At 37.5% G+C, this 24,335-nt stretch overlaps 1 protein-coding gene across 2 annotated transcripts in view; it reads right to left on the bottom strand.

Moving 5' to 3' along the window:
- The window catches only part of LOC145981650 (uncharacterized), a 74,565-nt gene that overhangs the window by 26,326 nt on the left and 23,904 nt on the right, over positions 1 to 24,335 (bottom strand). The window contains exons 5-9 of one of the 2 annotated variants that reach the window (XM_083115052.1): positions 21,029 to 21,172; positions 15,824 to 15,969; positions 11,102 to 11,178; positions 6,008 to 6,097; positions 2,359 to 2,542 (exon numbers count right to left, since the gene is read on the bottom strand). In XM_083115052.1, coding sequence (XP_082971178.1) covers positions 2,359 to 2,542; positions 6,008 to 6,097; positions 11,102 to 11,178; positions 15,824 to 15,969; positions 21,029 to 21,172 — 641 coding nt within the window. The remainder of the gene's footprint in view (positions 1 to 2,358; positions 2,543 to 6,007; positions 6,098 to 11,101; positions 11,179 to 15,823; positions 15,970 to 21,028; positions 21,173 to 24,335) is intronic. The other variant, XM_083115053.1, reaches the window with a different exon arrangement.

Raw genomic sequence — 24,335 nt, 5'->3', positions numbered from 1 at the left:
CATGCGAAAGTACTACATTTTCAGATCAGTACTTACAAATTTTTGTAATTTTTAATCCCCCCCCCCAAAAAATGCGGCCCGCCTATCAACTGCTGGATATAATTTTGGCCCTCGTACCTTTTGAAGTTGGAAACCACTGATCCAAACTAGCATTGTGTGCCACCATGATATAAATTTTCATGTGCACACAATATTGAACATCTTTAAAATATTTTCCTATCTTTAAGTGTATCAAATTACCATTATCACTTCACAAAGAAGCAGATTACATATTGAGAAAAAATTATATATTATACAGGATGACCATGAAGTTCCAATCCATAGGATGACAATAGGTCTGTACCAATGTCAATGTACTAGTGAAATTTTTTACCAATACCTGCCAATACTTCTCTGATGTGTTTGTCTATTGCAGGCTCCACAAAAATGCTGTGTGACATATATACGAGGGCAATTTGGAAAAAAAACGCTGTTTTGTTGTCAATGACAGATACTCATAGATACAGAACTTTTATTATACACATTAGAAAAGTACAACATTACATTACTTTTTGACATAATCACCATTCAAATTGAGGCACTTGTCATAACGTTTTACTAGGTTTGAAATTTACTTCTGCAAAAAAATCTCCCGCCTGGGAACGAAGCCACCCTCTAACAGCATCGTTAAGCGCATTGTCATTGTTGAAGCAGTGCGATGCAAGCCACTGTTTCATGTGTCTGAAGAGGTGGTAGTCACTCGGTGCCAAATCTGGGCTATAGGGTGGATGATCAAAAACATCCCAATGGAACTGCTCCAAAAGTTCTTGAGTGCATCCAGCAGTGGTCTCATCACCGGTCACAATTCTGTTAAGAAACTGTTCTCCTTCCTCGGCATAACACGAGAGAAAGTCCAAAGCAGAACCCATTCTGTGTTTTTTGTGCTCCTCAGAAAGAAGTTTTGGAAACCAAGGAGCACAGAACTTGTGGTATCCCAACTTTTCTGTCACCACCTCATACAAAACAGTCTGAGAAATTTGGGGAAAGCGAACAGAAAGTTCATATATCGTGAACCGACGGACTTCACGGACCGTTTTGTCAATTTCCTGCACGAGTTCATTGCTGACTACAGATGGGTGCCCACTTCTTGCCACATCGTGCACGTCAGTTCGTCCATCTTTAAACATGCAAACTCCATTCACGTACGACACCTTCACTCATAATGTTTGGTCCGTAAACATTACACAGTTCGCGATGAATCGCAGCTGTCGAAAGTTTATTTTTGCACAGAGTAATCATATTACTGCACATACCTCACATTTGGTGGGATTTTCTGTCGGAGCGTTCATTTTCAATTGTTATAGCGGACGAATCCACTACAACACAACCTTCTCCTTCCACTGCTCACTGCCTACTGAACTACTGTGCACAACGCCACAGGACTGATGTCGCTATCCCCGGCTATTTCTCGCACATGTGCAAACGGAGTTTTTTCCGAATTGCCCTCGTACAATTGGGATGGAATACTTGCACAGTAATATTAATCAGAGTTTACTGTTATGAGAATACTACCTATTATTTTATCATCATCTTAAATATGGGAAAACACAGAATCCAGAAATGCACTATTTTTGGTGTAAAATATAACACCGAATACCCCCAAATAACACTGATTAATAGTCAAAGAAAATGAAACCATAAATTCATTAAATAGTTGGTTATAACTAGGGCTCGGAAGTTGAGGACCTATAAATTCCAAAAAAAGACCTAAAAATATAAAAAACGGAAAAAGGACGTATAAATGTGATCCAAATTAATTAATAACTTCAGTTTTAATTACATATTTAATTAAAAAAAATACAAAATTCTGGTGGTATGGAAAACACAGTGCGAAAAAAATATATGAATGAAATGCATCTTCTTTCAGTCCAAAAATGTTTTTTTCTCATTTCAGGGATGGTTCAAATGTATTTCTTTCTCTTTTTTATTTCTTTACTACAGAAAGGATGTTTAAGAGGTGATGAACTGCTGATGATTCGAATTGAGAATGGGCAGTAAAAACGTAGTCGAAAGAAGGTGAAGTTGCAAAAAAAAAGGCATTAAGACCTAAAAAAAGGCTGAAAAAGAACCAATAAACCAAAAAACGTCAAACAAGGCAAAAAATGACAAATAAAACCCACCTTTTTCTGGCCTACAATGATCCAAAATGAACATATATTATGTTGGGCCTCGTCTTCGGACACTAGGAAAGAAAAGGATTTTTCCTCAACTTCCGAGCCATAGTTATAACATTGTATAACAATTGATTGACATGACAATGACTGAATTTGCATCTACATACAGCATATTTCCAAACTGTTTCGTAAAACAACGACTGACCTTTTCCCTTTACTTTCAGCACCCTTTGCACACATTTTGGCCACATCCTGAGCTTTCTTCTCCTGGATCTTCTTGTTCCTGATCTTCTTCTTCTTTGCTTTCTTTTTCTCCTTCCTCAGCTTTTCCCTTTCCTCTTCAGTGATGCACCTTCCTACCCCACCCTCGCCAGTCTTTCTGTTCTCACCTATCAATAGGCAACATAATTACTATACTATAAGTTCACAAACTTATCTATCCTATTGCTATAACTGTAACATTGATCAAACTACAAATAAATGCCTGATGATGGAAGCGTGAGTTCTGCAGACGTGTTATATGAAAAAAAACATGTTTAAATGCTTGTGACAGCCGTAAATAGGAAGAGGAATGACACTAAAATTTGTATACCGATATATTGACACTATTTTCTAAAAGAACTGCAATCAATGTTCTACTGCTTTATGTGCCATTACATCTCCAACTTCCTGCTGCTCTCCTGGTTAATATATTCACTTTGATGTACTTTGTACACATAGGCATGCATACAGGGGGCAGGGGGAGGAAGCAGTTGCTACTTCTAATACTCTCATTTAGAAATTTAGTGTTAAGAAATCTAATTACCGTTACTAACCAATATTGTTCTCTCTAAAGAATAAAATATAGTCAAGCCGACGTAAGTTCCAAGCAACTACAGAGGGTTTATTTCTTATGTAATTGAACTATCACTTCATTCTCCAGCAAATTACTTGTAATTAAGACTCGCACATTTTATTCGTTAGCCTAGTTGTGTTACACCCATGTGGTCGCAGAATAAATTGGTCACACATTGGAAATGAATAAATTGTATGTGGTTGTTTTGAATCTCTTGTACGAAATCATGTTTATATGTAAATTAGTCTGAACCACAAGGAAGGAAAAATAAAGAGGGAGGGGAACAGAGAACTTCTGTGCAACGGAAGATGGAATTCTTCTAATAGAGTGATTTTTGGTGGGCCCGGACACATGCTATATACGCCTTTCTTTAGTACCCATCGATACAAATAAAACAGTGACATGGAATGAGGTTTTTCTTTCTCTGGCTGAACTTCCATCAAGGCTCCTTTCCCTCCTTAATCGGAGTGTCTGGCCATGCCTATGTTTGTGCATATCAACAGGAATGTCCAAACAACTTTGTTTTGTTCAGTTCAGACTGTCTCCCACTTCCTTCAACATCTGTAAAGTCAAGTGTACAGTGACTTACTGAATACATTACAGTAACAATGCAGTTAATTATGGCACAAGATGTCTTGACTGATTTGATTTACATCACATCACTTCTCTGGCACTTTCGGCTAATCGCGAGAGGATGAGTGATATGATGAAATTGATGAATGGACACTCGCAAAGAACACCCATCCTCAGGCTGGGATTTGAACCCAGGATTCCTAAAGGCATAAGATGTCATTTGATATGGTGAGAGATGGGAAATGCATTAACGATGATCAAACATAAATCACAGACAAAGGTGTAAAAAAATACTACGTAAAAAAGTAAAGTGCTCCCATGTGCTTTGCACCATGCCATAAAGGTGTATAGGGCCTATGGAGTTAGGGTCACACAGGTTCTTTATCACTGCCGAAGGTGGGGGTGATGTGCTCAGCACCATACCCCTGGCTGCCTTTCACCCAGTTTTTCCTCCAGATACCCACTTTATACTATGGGCTGGCATCGGAGCTGCTTGAACTAGTAGAAAAAATCCTGGTTCCCCCCACCGGGAATCGAACCTGGGTCTCTCGCATGGTAGTCGGATGCCTTAACGACTGAGCTACCACAGCTAAATTCTATGTAGTTCAATATCCCAGAAATGCAGTGAAATATTTAGTGTATACATATTTACTTTCGGTTTGCATGTATGTTTTCTTCCCTTGTAACCTATTAATTCAATGACCACCAATACCTCATTCCATCGTGGATGTTCACTTATCAGTGTAACAAAAATACAATTTGTTTCATCAGACAAGAGAGTCTGATATGCTGATGTGAATGCCATAGAATGATGATGAAAGATTTAGATTGAAGGGAGTCAAAAAGTATTTTCTATTTTTCAACTGCATTTGCAAGATTTCAATTCTTACCAATTTCATCACACACAACTTTCATTGAATTTCAACTCCCCAATGCTATTCACACATTATTCTTCTTTCTAATTTACCTTGATGAAAGAATTTTCTTACAACGGTAACTTTGTAAGGGCTAATTTTGTTCAATTTTTTTATTGTCATTGCATGATGAACAAATTCTCAAAATATTGTATCTAAGTCTCTTTCGCAAACTGCAATACACACATGATGTGAAAACTATCATAGATTTCTGGACTTGATTTTTCTTAATTTTACACTTTTCTACCTCTTTCAGACTTTCAATGAGGATGAGAAAATATGAAAATATAATGAAGGGAGGCCCACTTAGGCCAGGAGTTTTAATGGCGAGATCATGAGTCATCACTCAGCCATGGAGATACAGGTATTGGACAAAATAATGGAAACACAAGTCAGAAGTGGGACATATTTTCAATGTGCCTGGTAATACTGAGCACAGCGGAAATCAACCTTCTCTCGTTTGTTGCAGGTAGTATGGACTGTCCACCGACAGTAGAGTGATGCAGTGTGGAAGTGCACGTTGTTCGGGTGTAGTGAGTGACCAGTATAGCCGACCTGACGAAGTTGTCACATTACACAGTCGGGTCTCATAAGCAGTGTATAGAGAACTGTTGGGTAACCAGATCCACCTAATGGTGCAAACCTTATTTCCAAACTGGAATGCCATCTTCCAGGATGATAATGCCCCCATTCATATTGCTGGCACTGTTCAACAGTGGTTTATAGAGCATGCTGATGAGGTTCAACATCTTCCCTGGCCCACCCAGTCCCCAGACCTGAATATCATCGAGCCTCTGTGGGCTGTTTTGGAATCCAGGGTTCGGCGTCGATTTCCACCTCCTTCGTCTCTACCTGAGCTGGAGGCTGTGCTGCATGAAGAATGGCTTCAAATTACACTCACCACCATTCAGGACTTGTATCGGTCTATTCCATCCCGAATTCAAGCTGTATTGCATGCTAAAGGTGGCCCAACACCGTATTAATACATGATGTTCCGACTTCCACAGTTGTTTCCATTATTTTGTCCAATACCTGTACATCTCGACAGCCATTCTATCAGTGAAAGGTACATGCTATTTGGAGGGCAGATGTGCAACTGCATTTGGGATGCACACATGACTGTAACACTGTAGCTTTGCTGATGACAAAGCTTTTATACTTTCCAGTTTGATTCCTTTGAATTAACATTCTGTAATAACCACTAGGAACAAACGCAAGAAGCTTTGTTACATCATGACAAGAAGTTTTAGTAATTCACATACAATTTTCTCACTTGTGGCACTTAAGGTGATTTACCTGGAGATTACTTTGAACAAGGAGCCACATGTAATTGGAAACTTTACATCACCTCTACATTTTGCAACAGGTCAACAATTTCATCACATGGGACAAACCACTTACATGTGTTTTTTTTTTCTCTGTCTGATTCAGGGTGGGCTGGTGCAGTGTTAAAAATAATTGTTGTACTGTCATCTAGTGAATGAAATTCTTCCCTTTTCCCTAAAAATGGATCCATCTAATTCATTACTTACTGTCATTAGCTTCTGACTCCCTGCTTTCCTTACTTTCAGAATCACTGCCCTCAGAACTTCCACTGGATTCAACAGGTGAAGGTTGGTTTTCTGAAATCGGTAAAACAGCGAAAAAATGTCATCTCAAAACAATTATGTCTAATCCATAAGCATATCAATTATATATTGGAAACATGAACACTACCTCAATTAACAGGAAACTTTTTATCACCTTAACTGAATTTGAACTTGTTTTTAAGTCCACATCATGTACAGAAAGAATAACACTGGTCAACAATGAAAATGCTTCGGAGGTAAAAGTAAACAATTCTTACTAATTTGAGGGTGCTGATAACGAATATGATATAAGTTTTTGAAGATTGGTTCGAGTTTCGAAGAAATACATTATCGCCGGATGTGCTCCGGCGCGCAAAATAAGGTTTCGGGACAACAGTGGCTGTCTGCGTGTTTCAATAAACATCCATTGTTTGACGGTTAGCTTTATCAGTATCCTTATCGCTAGCATGTGATCGCTGACTGACAATCATCAACCACATCACGTTTCAGTTTGTATTGAAGATTTTGCCAGGGGAAACGTGTTGTTACGTGATCCAGCATAGTTCCAATTTGAACTCCCGTACATGGTCATGGCGAAATTTTGTGTATGTTGTGTATTTTTTTTTTTTATCGTTTTATGACACTACTGACTAGAAACATGTCGCGTAAATGTGTTAACAGGGCAGACAATTTTTGTTATGTTTGCAGTGAAATAACATTTGTGGATCAAAAAGAAATTTCACGCCAATCATAAAGAAAGCCTACCACTTGTACTTTGGTTGTAAAGTGCGAGATATGGACAAGAAGTGGGCACCTCACATTTGTTGTAATACGTGTTTGACAAACTTACGGGACTGGCTACATGGAAAAAGACCATGCATGCCGTTTGCAGTTCCAATGATATGGAGAGAACCGACAGATCATACTTCAAACTGCTATTTTTCCATGGTTCCTCCAATTAAAGGCCTATCCAAAAAGAAGAAGTGGACTATCACTTATCCCAATATTCCTTCAACTATTCGTCCTGTGCCACATTCTGAAGAACTAACTGTTCCACAACCTCCCGCATCGTACTCCAGTGATTCATCCGACGAAGAGCAAGAGGCGGCCAAACTCGATGCAGGAATGCCAAATCCTGTTGCAGATTCCTCGTCATCCATCGATCTTGACTTCACAGCCATTGATCTTGACTTCATCATCCAATCGCCATCTGATAACTCAACATGAATTAAATGACCTTGTGAGGGACCTGGGGTTGTCAAAAAGTGGTGCAGAACTACTGCCATCCAGACTCAAGCAGTGGGGAGCTCTTGCTGAAGATGTTAAGATATCCGTGTTTCGGACACGTCAGAAACCCCTGGAAGAGTATTTTTCAGTGGAAGGTGACATAGTGTGTTGTAAAAATGTGACTGGTCTTATGAGTAAACTTAACATAGAACATAATCCCGATGAATGGCGGCTGTTCATAGACGCATCAAAACTAAGTCTGAAAGCTGTGTTAGTGAACAATGGAAATGTGTTGACATCAATCCCAATTGGTTATGCAGTGCACTTGAAGGAGACATATGCCAACATGGAAAAACTGCTGAAGGCCATAAATTATAACGAATACAATTGGAATATTTGTGGCGACTTCAAAGTTCTAGCCATACTTCTTGGCCTGCAGCTCGGCTACACAAAATACTGCTGTTTTGCATGCGAGTAGGATAGCCGTGATAAGGCTTCCCACTACTTAAGGAAAGACTGGCCACTCCGTAAATCTTTGGAGCCAGGAACAAAGAACATTCAACATGTTCCTTTGATACCTCCTAGCAAGGTTTTACTTCCTCCTTTACATATTAAACTAGGTTTAATCAAGATCTTCATTAAAGGTATGAACCAAGCCAGTGATGCATTCAAGTATATTCTGCATAAATTTCCACGAATTAGTGAAACTAAAATCAGGGAGGGAATATTTATTGGCCCTCAGACTCGAGAACTCCTCAATGATCCTGAATTTGATGCACTGTTAGAAGATAAGGAGAAGTTTGCATGGGGCTCTTTTCGAAATGTGGTGACAATTTTTTTTGGGAAACTTGCGGGCTCAGAATTATAAGGAGCTATAGTTCAAATCACCAACCCTGAGACCTTCTGTAAACAAAACCACCTGCATGCAGAAAGCATTGCAAACTCATAGAAGTAAAATAATCCACACGAAAATCCAGCGTTGTTACAGGATTCATTACGTAAGGTAAAACAATGGCAAATTTGTAGTATGGGATACGCTGCCACAAATGACGTCTCACTTTAAACCCAATGCTTTTTCTTTTGTACTTATTGCTTCACCTTTATGATTAACTCTTTGCACCAGTAATCAGTTCCCATCAATTTGGTTTCTTTCTTTGCATGCAAATTGAATATATTTTACTTGCATTTCTTTAGACAAAATGATATAACATGGTAATGTATATTTCTAAGGATGATATAGATAGGAGTGTATTTGAAATTTGTTTGTAGATTTTATGTAAATTGTATCTTATGTAAATAAAATATATAATGGGCATAAACAGCCATATGCATTGCTGTAAGTCCAATAAATATATTGATGATGATGACAAAGAAAGTTCGTAAATTTATTGCATTTGGAAACTTTGACAAGCATCCTAATAACGATTTTTGTTTCGCCAAATATAGTGCACTTCGTAAAATAACTTGGTGACATGGCAAGGCAAGATAAGTGTGAACATTTTGTAGTAATATGCATTGTAACTTTCAATGAGCTTAGAGATTTGTGTACATAATGATATTTTATAACATTGGTTATTTTCTAACAATAATCATGTGAACAGCAAGGAAGTAGTGCAACTTAGTAATATTGCCTGACTTATCCTTAGAAAAATAACATGCCGAGTTCTGTGCATGCGGGAAGGTCTCAGTGTTCTCTGAGCTTGTTTTCAAAACACCAGCAAGGACAGCCTTTGAAAAGGGGCGAGAAACAGATTCTACTCAATATTTATGTAACGTTCTGTCAGTGGTATCCTGAGAAACCAGTAAATGAAGTGGTTAAGTTGGTATCCCAGTGCAGTGGTGTGTCAGTGTCTGCAGTTTTAAGGGTTATGAAAGAGAGAATGACCGGGAGAGTAACAATGTATGCGGCTGCATATTCGTCTGATGTTTTGAGAGCGGGTTCTCACATTTAGAGGCTCTTATATAAAATGAATAGGTCCGGCGAACTATGAGTGTAACAGCAGATGATTGCGGTCATGGATCAGCTGACGCGGAGTGATACATCGAATCGGTGAGACCGTTTCTTTACAGAAGGTGTCAGGGTTTGTGATTTAGACCTTAGTGGAGCACCTAATACCTTGCTACCAAGCAATGGGGTGTCATATGTCACTAAAAATACATTACATTCCCACATAAACTTCTTCCCAGGAAATTGCGGAGCAGTCAGCGATGAACATGGGGAACATTTCCACCAAGTTATATCTACAATGGAGAAATGTTATCAGGGCCACTGGAGCAGGTCTATGCTTGCTGATTATTGTTGGACAATCGCCAGAGGTCTTCCAGAACCACAATACAAGCGACAGGCAAAGAGGTGCCGTTTGTAATATCCATTTAAATAATGTTTTATAACTTCCATTTTGTACACACGTTAATTTCCTATTAACACCACATAACACATATTTCTTTCGATTACACTTAAACTCAAACCAATTCAGCATTTTTATTATTATTATCAATTCCATAAGGAAATATACTTTTCATTTCCGAAGCATGAAAAAAGTTAAAATTTGTTGTCCAGTGTAATCGGGGCTAGAACTAATATGGGATGGGAACCACTGTGTGTCTCTACTGGGTATCAAACCTGGGACTCCTTGATTACAAGGCACAATTACCACAGCACCACAGGGGAAGCTCTATCATTTGAATGCATAATTTCTTCTTCACATAGCATTAAAATAATCAACAATCTAGGAGTAGCACAGTATAATACATACAAATATTATTTATAGAAATAATCAGTACATCCATTCATCATTAACCTTTAGAGCATAGGACTCTCTCCCACATGTCAGCCTCTTTTCAATGCACACTTTTCAAACTTGTTACGATGTACAAAAAATTGTAGCAAGAGAACTAATCATAGCAGCAGGATGAAATCAACCCCCCCCCCCTCGAAATGACAGGACTTTTAGAGGAGGTGAAATTTATACATTTTACCTCCCAATAATAAAAGTTCAAGAAAGAAGAAGATCAAAATTTTACACAAAAATTGGCACCCATGGTCACCACAACAGACCAAAGTAAACGGAAAATGTAGTATGTAACAGTGGTATATTCCTACAATGATGTAAATTCACATTGAAAATAGGCTGATACTTTATAGGGATACTTATGGAAAAAATTTCTGGAAAATCACTTCTAGCACTGACCCTATGGATGCTACATGAACCAAATTTGCAGGGAAGCATCACAAAAAGACCACTCTTTGAGGACACGTAATGCCCATCCCCCAATTTAAGAAAAAAAAAATATGAAAATATGCAACTAATATTAGAAAATCGTAATTTTCAGGCATTTTTTAAAATTGGATATCTCCCTTTGGACGCCTAATTGTCATAGGTTTTGAACAAGTTTTTTTGTCTTCATTATTGCACGTAAAAGTAAAAAACCATGATTGAAAAGTAATACCTTTTCATATGGTACATTGCATAATTCTTGGGAGAAAAAGTGGATATTTTTTTAATGTGTTTGTTAAAAATATTAACAATAAATATATTGTTTTGTCATTCCAATATGCCATACCTTCTTCATATGTATATTAATGAACAAAAATGACAGAACTGAATTATCATCTGTAGTTTTCAAGAAATGGTGTGTTAATTGCCATTGCGTGGTGGTGGTTTCATTTCAAACCAGCCCTCCTGAAGTGCATAATTTGGGTGGTTTCATTTGAAACAGCCACTAAAGGCTAAAAATCTTGGACATATCAAAACTTTAAATCTGGGGATGAGATCGGGTGGACATCATGTCTGAAGCAGGTATCACTGAAAAGCCGATTATGATACAAACCTTCTTCCTTACATGTAGTTTCCACAGCATTACCATTACACATCCCCTGTTGCTCATCGTGCTTGCCTGTTGAGCTCCTAAAGAAAATAATAATTACATTAATAGAACACAACATCAATCTTTTAGTACAGTCAAATCACCTTTCTATCCTTAACACTTTAACTGCCTGGCTGAATTTTATATTTTCTTGTGGGAGGCCGGAGCTATTTTGATGGTGCTTATAATTATTATGTGCAAGGCTTGCATAAAACACTTTTATAAATTACTACACCCTGTAGTAACAAAGTAGTTTTATGTACACATTTGTTTTCAAAGGAGCTGTGTATAAGAACTATACATGCTGCATACAAGTTGGGTATCAAGCTGATACACATGGTCTGCAACAGAAGATGCTGTGTGTATCAATTTGAAACTTGTGCCCAAAGGCGTAACTTTTGACCTAACTCTGATGGCAGAATCAAACTTAGAGCTTAACTTAGTGTGTGTGTGTGTTTGAGGGGGGGGGGGGGGGCAGAATTGAACTCTTGGAAATGAACAGAATCAAAGTTTTCAAGCCCATAAAAATAATAGCCTACAGGTGACAGCTACCAGATGCTATATCAAAACAGCAAATATAATCTGTGTAAAATATCATCCAGAACTATTTTCATAAATAATTGTTACATTTGCAAAATCATTAAAATACTTTGTTGCTCAGCCTCCAGGGGGTTAACAAAAGTACAATTATCTTGTGTCTATGCATGTGGCATTTAACGTGTTAAATAAGAAACAGATGGAATTTTTTTTAAAAATAACCTTCATTCCCGAATATAATGAGATTTAAAGAAATTACGTTTATCTACAAAGGATCCTATAAGAACCAACTTCAGTGTGAACAGTTGTAACTTGGAATTCTGTTGCAGATAATACGTTCACTAGCCACAATGGCAGCATTGTATATTATAAAACATTGAAGGTTTCTAAAGGAAGATCATTTTCTATTTTAAGCAACGGGTGTTATTTTTCAAACTGAAAAATATTCTCAAATATGTTGATTATTTTGAAGTGCATGAAGATTTTCAAAGATCAAAGTCAATTGCAACATTAAACAATGCTTTATACAAAGTTAGCACATATAATTAGTAACAACTTCCACCTCTTGACAAAGCTGCAAGTGCAATGTATTCAAATATAATTATCACCCACCAAATAACCATATAATTTGCACTATGCCAGTCTACGCATATAATCTTACAAGATTCAGATTGTGCCTAATTAATGAAGTACATAAATAACTTACTTCCCAACTCAGCACACCACTGACAGCATGGAGTAAAAGCAGTAGAAAACATCTTTAGTTTTACATTATAGATATATGTAAACATTTTCTAAAAATATAACAAAAATATGTAACATTACATTTTGAGAGGATTTTCCAAGCAGAGCTACCAGATGTTTGTGGACAGATTACATTTGCTGTTTTGATGTAGCATTTGTTAACTCTCACCTTTAAGGCTATTACAAATGTTGTCATGGAGTGATGCACTGTTTAACATATGCATATCTTGAAAACTTGTTACAGTAATTTGTGTTCTCTAAAAAAACATTGTTTTGTCAAACTCATGATTAATTAGGTCCATATAAATAACCAATAGTATTTGAGCTGCGGTAGCTCAGTCATTACGGCATCTGACTACTATGAAAGACCCTAGGGTTCGATCCCCGGTGGGAGAGAACCAGGATTTTTCCACCTGGTTAAGCAGCTCCGGCACCCACCCTATATACCTTCATGGCATGGTGCAAAGCACAGGGGAGCACTTTACTTTTTTTCCCCTCTTTCTCTCCCGTAACCAACAGAGAAACAATTTAGTATCACAATAGTGTATAAATATGAAGAAACTTGGTCGATGTAAAGATGTAAGCTCATGTAGGCCATTTCATCTGGCAACATTGATGCAATTTGTAAAAGTTTGGTTGCAGATCTGTTGACAGTGTGAGAGGAACTGACTGGGCCCACACTTCCTGAGGTCGAGGGAGTTACATTTTCAATCTGTTTTAACCATTTTACCGAATGCAACATCATTCCTCTCGCTAAATCACTAAAGAACAACCTAGGTGAGTTTGGAAATGTGAATGTGGCATGAAGTTAAAGATATTTATGACTCCTTTTTTTTAAATCAAAATTCAGGAGCAGAATTCTATTCTGAAAATCAATTGGCTGTCAATATCATGCAGTTTGTGCTAATGAATTATTTTCTTTGGGGCTACAGCTAAGGTAAGTTGTACGCCAACAATCAGACATCAACTGAGTTCAAAGAAGAAATTCAACGCACCGTTGGCAAGATTGAGAAGCAATAATGCGAAAATGACATCAAAAAATCTGTGCAAACGAAGGAGTGGCATCATGCCAAAGGAGCCATGCTGGCATTTGTCCGATGTCTTTTATATCCAATTGCAATCAATGAAACAATGTATTACAATAAACACATTTGCAGTTCTCTTAATGTTTGCGTTGTCTTCCTTCCTCGACAACATCTGGTAGCTCCTGTTGGAAATTAAGCTCCTGAATATTAATTAATTAAACCCCTTAATTCACAAGTGTACCCAGATAAGTAAAATGAGTTTTACCTTACAAAATTAAACTGTGTATTTAAACATTTACTTTATGAAACTAAGGTTAATGAATTGTAACTTTATACTCTTAAAAATAATAACAAAATAGCAGAATGCAGCATTAAATAGAAAGATCATATTGGTAAAAATGTCAGCAATTTTACTGATGAACCAACGTCGAAACAATAACAATTGATCTTTCCCACTCCAAATTTATATATTCTTAGTGATTGAGATATTGATCGGTATTCTATCTATATAAGCACACGCTGATGTATCAGTACAACTGCCAGAGTAGAAGATACATGGCGAGCATGTATAGCTCAGATATTTGAGCAGACTTCCCCCTCTCTTTATAATCCTTGCCCCCCCTCCCCCCAGTTTTGGCACCCAATCACCACCACTGCACGTGGTTTTATCCTAAGCTTTTTAAAAAAATAAAGTGCTCCCCTGTGCTTTGCACACGCCATGAGGCATATAGGGGCTGTGGAGTTAGGGCCCCACACGTTCTTGATCACGGCCAAAGGTGGAGGTGATGTGATCAGCACCACACCTCTGGCTGCCTTTCCTCCCTTCCCAGAGTTTCCTTTAGGTACCCTCTTTATATGATGCCGTGTGGCCAGCGGAGCCTCTTGAACAGGTGGAAAAATCTTGTTTCTACCCTGCTGCGGATCAAACCCAGATCTCTCGCACGGTAGTCAGATGCCCTCAACGACTGCTACTGCAACTCTTAGACAAAGAAAAACTGGAGTAAGAAATCATGGATTTTTAAATAAAATCTAGCTATTCCCGTTTTGATGCTCAACTGAAACGACATTGCCGCATTGACTGATAAAGTCCAAGAACCTCATGTGACTGCAGCGGTTCCAGATCGGATGCTGGTTGAGAGCGTTCGCTTTATTCAATTTCTTACGCCAATTATTTTTTACCTTATCCTCTGTAACGTTTGTGTAATTCGTAGATATATTCTCCAAAACCTCATCTTTACATTGATGTGCAATACACCACAATTTTGCTTCATAACTGAAAACAAAAAAAAAAACGTGATGAGTTCGTTTGGATTCAATCTTACTCAGTGTTGTCACATTCTGGTCCCTCTATATATGTTACCGACGGCATCCAAAATGCAAGGTTGTCGGGTACACAACAAATGGATTATTTAGACCTGGAATTCACTTTGTACATGAGTTGGGGATAACAGGAGAGTAGAATGGGTGTGGCCCTATTTGGAGAGGGGGAGGGGGGTACAAATGGACTCTTGTTATTCAATAACTTTCTCAATCTGTCATCCCTATTCAGCCAACCCAACAGAACTTACTATTCTCGTTGTTATCAATCTGGCAATTACAATTTATCACATTGTGAAAATTGCAGCTGATAGCTGAAAATATATAAATTTTCTTATTGGCTGGTGAGATCACGATGTGAAAATGATATTAAAGAGGAAATAAAAAGCAGGCTTAATTCAGGAAATGTGTGCTACTTTTCTCTTCATAAACTTTTTTCTTCTCGTATAATATCTAAAAAACTAAACGTTAAAATATACAAAACCGTAATTTTGCCTGTAATATTATATGGATGCGAAACTTGGTCCCTTACATTGAAAGAGGAACATAAATTAAGAGTATTTGAAAATAAAATCCTTAGGAAAATATTTGGACCTAAAAGGGATGAGGGGGCAGGTGAGTGGAGAGGGTTCCATAATTTAGAACTATATAATTTGTATTCATGTCCAGATATTATTAGAATGATTAAATCAAGAAGACTTAGGTGGGCAGGCCATGTGGAAGGAATGGTTGAGGAATATTGTTGTGAAACCTGATGGTAAGAGACCTGTAGAAGGGCCAAGACGAAGATGGAGGGATAACGTTGAGATGGCCCTAAAGGAAATCGGTAAGGATGGAAAAGACTGGATTGATCTTCCCCAGGAGAGGCACAGGTGGAAGGCTTGTGTTGATGCAACCATAAATCTTCGGGTTTAAGAAGGCTAGAGAGTAAGTTAGTTAGATCACAATGGGAAAGTTTCTCAGAAGACAGATGTTCTGCTAAATCTGATAAGAACATTAATAATATTCTTACAGTTTCAAGTAATTCAATTGTGGTTCAATACAAGTAAGAGATTCCATTAACCTTGTCTGTGGATCCTCATCTCTTCTGCATCCACATTCATCAGCATGGCGAGTGACATTATCAACGGATGATTGGTTTCTTTCAGCCTTAGATTTCTGAAGTGACAACGATTTCTTTATTGTGGATCGAAGATCCTTTTCTGCTTGCTGCAGAAGGGAAAAAAAGACACAAATTTAGTATTAACTTCAAATATTCCAATTGTTGTTTAGAGAAGAATATTCACACTTATTTAATGGAAAGTAAAGGAAGGTACAGGATAAATATGTTATAAATATAGAAAATATATACAAGAAGAAGTCTATACTACTTGTGCAATATAAAAAATGCAGTTACACATCATCATACACACTGCAACAATACAAACCAAAATTGCAAGTTTTCCTGGGGTGTATCATTGTTCCAATGTGTGGAAACTTGTAGAACTAACCTACAATTAATTGCAATAACTAACATCAATGGCGACATAAAACCAGCAATTTATCAGAATGGAAACTATTGTTGCTTTAGTATATAAATACACCTAAAATTGTCACAGAAGAGTGAAGTACAATGTGATTGTGTTGGAGCCTGGTTCTTTTTTTTTTTCAGTGCTGGTTCCACTTTTGGTGGATGTAAATTGATTGATTTGATTTATTTTACTTCACTTTTTGTGCCAGTTTTGGCTAATTTCCAAAGATGGAGATGAGTGATGATAGGATGAAATTGATGAATGGACACTCAAAAACATGCATGCCCAGGCTGGGATTCGAACCTGGGACCCCTGTTGTCGTAGTGCAATGTGCTAACCACTCTGCTACGGGGGCTGGCTGGTGGATGTAAATAAACAGGGCGAGACTGTACAACACCAATAAAGTTTCACATTGTGCAGAGGAAATCAAGATGAACTTTATTGCTCATTGAGGTTTCATTTTGATATTACGAATAGCATACGTGGTCTGTTAGGAAAGTAATGAGACTGGCAACACTGTGCACGATCCGGCAACGCTGCTGCCCCCACCTTCACGCGGCAGGTAGGTGAATGTTTGCCGTTGACTCAGTACAAGTTTCAACTTGCTACAGTTGCTACACGATTGTTGAGAGCGTCTGACGTGAAGTTGTGTTTGTGAGGTGCGTTACGAAAATGGACTGGCAAAAGTTTGAACAACGTTGTGCCATCAAATTTTGTGTTAAGCTTGGCGAATCCGCCACTGTGACTTATGAAAAGTTACAAAGGGCTTATGGAGAACATGCACTATCTAGGGCACAAGTGTTCAGATGGCAGAAGTCCTTTTTAGAAGGCCGAGAACAAGTGGAAGACGAACCTCAGGCGGGAAGACCTTCAACCTCAAACACGGATGACAATGTGGAAAGAGTGAGGTCTCTTGTGAGGTCAGATCGTTGATTGACGGTGAGAATGATCAGTAGTGAGTTAAATTTGAACGTGTGTACTGAATGAAGTCCTTGCAAGACCCAGGAAAGGGTGACCAGACATTGCACGCACTTGGATGCTGCACCACGACAATGCAGCATGTCACACGGCAGTCTCCATCAATGAATATTTGGCAAAAAAAAAGCATTCCTGTGGTTCCTCAGCCCCCTTATTCACCAGACCTCAGTCTCTGTGACTTTTTTTATTCCCCTTGCTCAAAAACCACTTGAAAGGGTGCCATTTTGATACTTTGGATAATATCCAGAAGAGCGTAACCGACGAGCTAAAAGGTATTCCAGCAGAAGCCTTCCAGCACTGCTACGAACAGTGGTAACAACACCTCCATCGCTGTGTAGCTGCCCAAGGGAACTATTTTGAAGGGGATAACCTTGATTTGTAAAAATAATAAAATTCATCGTTTACAGAAAATCAGTCTCATTACTTTCCTAACAGACCACGTATTTCATCCTATATGTACCCGTGCTTAGCACCACGCCATGAAGGCGTATAGGGGGTGTGGGGGTAACGCCCCACACTTTCTTGATCCGGTCGTGAGTGGGAGTGATGTGATCAGCATCATGCCCCTGACTGCCTTTACCCCCCCAGGGTTTCCCCTAGGTACGGTACCCACGTCATTCGACGCTGGGTGGGCGCCGGGGCCGCTTCCAACGTTAGAAAAGTTCCCGGATTTGAACTTTGTACGTAGTCAAGCATTGCAGATTCACAGATGACACTGTATTTATTTTTTTCTGACTGAGAACAAACTAAATTTTATAGTATGAAATGCAAACATCATTGTACCAGAAGAGATACTGGCAGAATTTAACCCTTTGCCCTCAAATCCTGCATATGCAGTGCCGGATCTCTAAACCGCTAAACCCTGCAGTGCAGGGGGATGAAAAACTTATAGGGGGACCCTTGCCATGTACTTTACATACTCAAGTATGTGTATGTAAAACAATAGGCATAGTAAATTGTCCAGCACCGCAAAACAGAGAAGCAAATATCATCTAAATACTGTTAGGTGAAACGATTTGTCATTCATTGTAAGTTGACCAACACACAGATGTTTCCCATTAATAACTTCCGTTTAATGCTCCATACCACAAACAATGATCACACAATCCAAAAAGTATATATAAGATCCAACGATAACACAGGGTGGCCACTCTAGGACCATGATAAAATTCAAGTATAATTCCCGGTTTCCAAGGCAAATTATCCAAAAATTCAAGGCTACAAGCACACTCTTTCAACCTTAAGTATTATCGCCTCACCACCCACACACATGTAACAGACACAAAAATATTAACAATATAAAGGATCTGTGAGATTCCAATGTAACCAAAAATTCCAATTCAAATCAATTACTTAATTTAACATGCAGGGTTTACATTTGCCATTTCACATACACTCGAAATACATCTACAAACACAAGTCACAAATGTTATGGGATATATTCTATAATCCACGTATAACTGTTAATTGTGTAAGAATTTCAAACTCAAATCTACCTAATCATTTTAAAGATATCTTATTTTGCAATAATCTTCCATCTGTCAGATAGATTGTTCTGCTAAGGACACTAACAAAGTAAACGGATTGAGAGAATCCAGTTTTATTTCACACGCAGCTTTCTTTCCTTCCTCGATAAAAATAAACGATTAACTGCGAAAAACTTGTATCAGGGTATTAATGAACATGTATAAATTTAATAGGATTAGGATTAATAAAAATTGCAATTTTTCACGTATATGGGGAAAAATTCAAGCAGAAGTAGTCAAACTGTAGCAGATGACATCACAAATCAACAAGTAAAAATCATAATTACATGAAATTAAGGAACATGCACGTCCAGGATGGGATTCGAACCTGAAATCTCTGGTAGCAAGATTGACTGGTTAGGTGACCTTTTTCCTAAGTCAAGTGTGGACTTCTAAAATGATGGCTGAGGGATAATTTATTGATTGGCAAAATGCATATGTAGACTAGGGCTCAGCAGATATGCATGTTAATGTATCGATTGGAATTTAACTACTAGTCTAGAGTCTGGGCATATCATAGGATGTACAAAAAATGTCACATGACATGTTTACTGAACCAACTTAACATGAAAATGATTCAATATTCAAAGTTTTAATTTGTTTTGTATTGTATCATATTCTAAAAAAATGATTTTGTGATTAAATGATGCTATTTCAATGTTCCGATATAATTCTTTTAATTCTTTCACTCACTCATGCACACTCACAATTATTTATATATATTCTGAACAACGTCTAATTATTACATTGTTCAAGTATTGGCATTGGTACTGTTGGGAAGAGTATCTGAATTTGTATGTGTATTGGTTCAAAGTGATATGTCACAAACTTTATGCCCGCTGGTGACAGAAAATTGAAATCTAAGATTCAATAACAAACTACATTGAAAGAATCATTCAATAATGAATTGAGCAGCCAAGTTGAATTTGAATTTACTTAGTGGTGTATTCTGAAAATTTAACTTGGTTTACTGCAACAATTCTTACTTATTGTATATATTTATTATGCACTCCATCTAGATTAATTTGATATAATAAAAATAAAACACCAATGCAGACATGTAAGTGCAACTAAAGCAGGAGTCAGACAACTGCAAATTTTCCAGCAGTTTCTATACTTTTCATAAATTTTCCTTTTTACCTAAACTTGGACGTGGATCCCCCTACGCCCAGGGAATTTCCCTTCATGTAGCAACACTGCCTCTGTCATGTATGGCATGGAAAGCCAGAATAAAATAATTTTCTTAAGTCCTGGTTTAGAAGCTTGTTTCAATAGTTTGCATACATAACACAGGGTTATTACAAATTATTGGAGCAGTTTCATGAGTTTGCTGAAGCTATAATATGTGGCATATTGCCATGAAATTTTACAGTAATGTAGAAAAATTCAAAAAGTTTTCTTCTCTTGCAGGCGTGTTTCGGATTTCAGTCGGGAAAGTGCAGCACTCAGCAGTGAGTAAAGGTAAAGATGGCGACAGGCGCTGAGAAAGCTTATGCTGTGCTCAAATTTCATGCATATCAGTAGGTCAAAACAGTGCAAAGACACTTTAGAACAAAGTTCAAGAAAGATGCACCGAGTACCAACTCCATTCGGCGATGGTATGCACAGTTTACAACTATGGGATCCCTCTGTAAGGGGATATCAACAGGTCAACCTCCAGTGAGTGAAGAAACAGTTGAGTGCGTGCGAGCAAGTTACACATGTAGCCCACAGAAGTCTATGAATAGATCACAGTTTTTGTGAAAAACTTGTTTATAGTGATGATGCACTCGGTGCATCTTTCTTGAACTTTGTTCTAAAGTGTCATTGCACTGTTTTGACCGACTGATACGCATGAAATTCCAGCACAGCATAAGCTTTCTCAGCGCCTGTCGCCATCTTTACTCACTGCTGAGTGCTCCACTCTCCCGACAGAAATCTGAAACATGCCTGCAAGAGAAAAAACTTTTTAAGTTTTTCTACGTTACTGTAAAATTTCATGGCAATATTTTAAATATTATAACTACAGCAAACTCATGAAACCATTCCAATCATTTGTATTAACCCTGTATATAATGAACAATTACCCACATACTAAAGTTTCATGTATAAAAAGGTAAGAAAATAGTAACATGGAGAATGCACCACTGAACCGACTGAAGAGATAGCTGAGAAGTAACACCAGTTCGAAAGTACTGTGTTGTGACATGGAACTTATTATTTATATAATATTATGTTTATGTAATTGTAATACACACAATTTTTAGGACTTACACTTTTGACCAATACTTCACTGTAAGATGAATTCATTTCAATGTACTGCTGAGCTGAAACGTACTCCCATGCTTCATTGGCATAACGGTACGTTGGATCTAACTGTAAAATGATACTCAAGCACTTCCCTGCTTCTGCGTACTTCTGAAAAACCATGAACAAAATAACCATGTTATTCCTCCTACAAAGTGCAATAAAGGTAACGTGGCATCTACAACTACAGTTAAAATATGTTGGCAAATATACTTTATCTAATTTGTATTTATATCCTGAGTGATCATATTAATAAAACGGAGCCTAATTTAACAACAGTATTTAAAGGTACCGTACAGCAAAACAGTCTCTTGAACAGGCATTCGTGAGTGTGATCTGCTGGTAGCTCCAAAACATTTGGTGCTCACTTCTTGACAGTGATATATATATAAAGTACACATATAATTTATTAGTAATTACTTACTTAGCACGGCAAAAAGTTTTATAAACAATTATTCAAAAATTAAGATAATTAAGATATTCACATTTTTCATGCCTCACATTCTGATGGCACATTCGAGGTGTTTTTAACCTATTATTTCCTTTGCAGGTAAATAAGAAATAACAAGTTATATCAGCGTTTCATTAAAAAAACGACACAACTGAGGAAGTTTTATAGTGCCTAAAATAACCTATTTTGCTTGTTAGAACCTATTTTAGGTTTATGAGCCTAAATTAAACCTTTTTTTTAGGTTTTTATATATTTTCTAGGTGTTCAGGATTTTTATTATCTCACAGGGGTATTTACTAGGTTTGGTCGCAAAATAATTCCATGACTGGCATGTTTGAAACATGTTTCCTGACGATTTCCCTCCCTCCAAGTATATGAGGCATTGAGGACACGAAGGCCGAACTCAACATTGGGCAATTTCCCCCCCCCCCATAACTTGATGTGTCAGGCATTAGGGAATATGCTAGATAAGCTTTTTTTGTTGAAGACTCCCTTCTACCCATATAAAACTAGGGCTGACAAAAGCTCTTCTATCTTCTAAGAGCGGTACAGGTCCGGATACGAAAGGCAAACTCAACACCCTAGCTCCCTGATACTCGGACCCTGCCCACCCCACTCCATCGCTTGGCACGTGGCTTGGATGCTTCAATCTGTTTAGTTTAGTTTAGTTTGCCCGTCACTTCTATTGCGCACGTTGGTGGAATGCTATCATGATCTCATTACATGACTTATGGATAATCAAAGTTCAATCTGGCCACAGTTAAGTTATTGATTCTTTATGATTCCCCTGTGCCTGTTCCCCCTGCAAAATTGAAGGATATTCGAGATCTACTGCCATACGTTCCACTGCCACAAGTTCACAACCATTCTGGAAAATCAACCTGGAAATAGCTCCACGCCAAACGAAGGTGATGCTGAGGAAATACAAGACGACCAAGTGGATTACGATAACTAAATTACATATTGTTCAGTTTAAAATAAAGTTATAATAATGTTTTAAGTTCAATGAGAAAAAAAGTTGTGAGTTCTGATTTTGTTATTAGTATATTGTGCAATACAGTTCCTTTCATTCGTATTTTTGTGCAATAAAGTTATTTTCATTACAAGTCTGGTTTTTATTTTCTGATGTTTATTTTCTTTGCTCACTTTCGAATGTTTGTTATAGATAATACTTCTTAACAAAGTTTAGGCATCCCAGAGCAAAAATAGCTAAAATGCCTTTTTTGTTGAGTTTGCCCGAGTGTAAAATTACTTCAATGTGTTTTTCACGAAACCAGCATTTGTTGAGTTCGCCCTTCGTATCTGCAACGCCTCATATGATGTTTATCAAAGCTCTAAACAAAATGTCTGACACACTGTTACCTGCACACAGTGGCGGCGAAAGGTGACAGTTCCCCCCTACTTTTTACCCCAACACTATAGACTTTTAATGCTAAGCCTTGCCTACAAAGATAAAGTAAACTTCTTGTCCCCCCCTTCCCTTCCCATTCTCAGTTTTGGCACCCAATCGTCTCTACTGCCTGCACAGTCCCAAGTGCAAACTTCTGATCTGTGCAGCCTTGCTCACTCTCGTGTCAGTTTGGTCCTTTTTGGCATTCACGCCTTGCGAAGTAATGTTTCAGCATTCAAATTTGCTATAATTGATTGACTGATTTGGTGTTTTAATTCCACTTTATGCACAGTAAGGCTAATAATCGGGATTGGATCTACAGTTTAAAGTGGGATCCGGACCACTATGTGCCTCCACCGGATATCAAACCCGGAACCCCTTGATTACAATCGCACTACTGACTAAGTTTCTGTTGAAAGATAATTTTCAGCACATGAAATGATCCTCACAGACAATAGGTGGAGTTTGAGTGTGGATAACGCAAAAGAATTCATGGTGGTCAATAGGACCATGAAAATATTCTAGTATAATTCCTCATTTTTAAGGCAAACTTTCCAAAAATTCAAGGATGCAAGCAGATGTTTTCTTTATTCAACCTTACGTATTACCGACTCTCATCCTCCCTTCCACACAAAAATATTAACAATGTAAAGGGTTTGTAAGATTCCAATGTACCAAAAAATTTACCTACTCAACTTCAAGATATATTATTTTGTAATAATCTTCCGTCTGTCAGATAGATTGTTCTGCAAAAGACACTAACAAAGTTAACGGATTGAGAAAATTTTGTTTTATTTTCCGCGTGGCTTTCTTTTTCTTCCAAATAAATAAATAAAAGCTAAACTGAGAGAAACTTTCCTCAGGGCATTTATAAACATGTATAAATTTAACGGAATTTGGATTAATAAAAGTTGCAATTTTTCACGTCTACGGAGATAAAATGGAACTAGAGAAAACATCCGGTTGTACCTTTTTGCATGTCTTGCCAAAATTCATGAATAATTTCCAGAGCAAATAATTTGTGCATAATTCCCAGAATTCAAGGAATTCCAAGTGAGTAGTCACCCTGATATTGTGCAGCAAATTATACATACGTAATTCATTTTTCATACCAACAAGTAACCTTGTCTAACAGCACAAGTGCAGTATTAAAAAATTTGTAGATAATTTTGAAAATGATATAATGAAATGAATTTTTTTTAAAAAAATTAATATTCGGTTATTACGGTTCTTGTAAAATTTTGTTTTTAACGATTGTATCCAATCAGTATTTTTCAGTAATTTTGTACCAAATTAAGTCTTTTTGCTACCTAATTTAAGGTTTTCTGAGCCTATTTTAGGATTTTTAGAGCCTATTTTAGGATTTTTAGAGCCTATTTTAGGATTTTTAGAGCCTATTTTAGGATTTTTAGAGCCTATTTTAGGAGTTTTAG

Source organism: Lepisma saccharinum, chromosome 29 (genome assembly GCF_977018435.1).
Source record: "Lepisma saccharinum chromosome 29, izLepSacc3.1, whole genome shotgun sequence".
In the NCBI taxonomy this organism is placed as follows: Eukaryota; Metazoa; Arthropoda; class Insecta; order Zygentoma; family Lepismatidae; genus Lepisma; species Lepisma saccharinum.
This window is presented reverse-complemented; position numbering and strand designations above follow the sequence as displayed.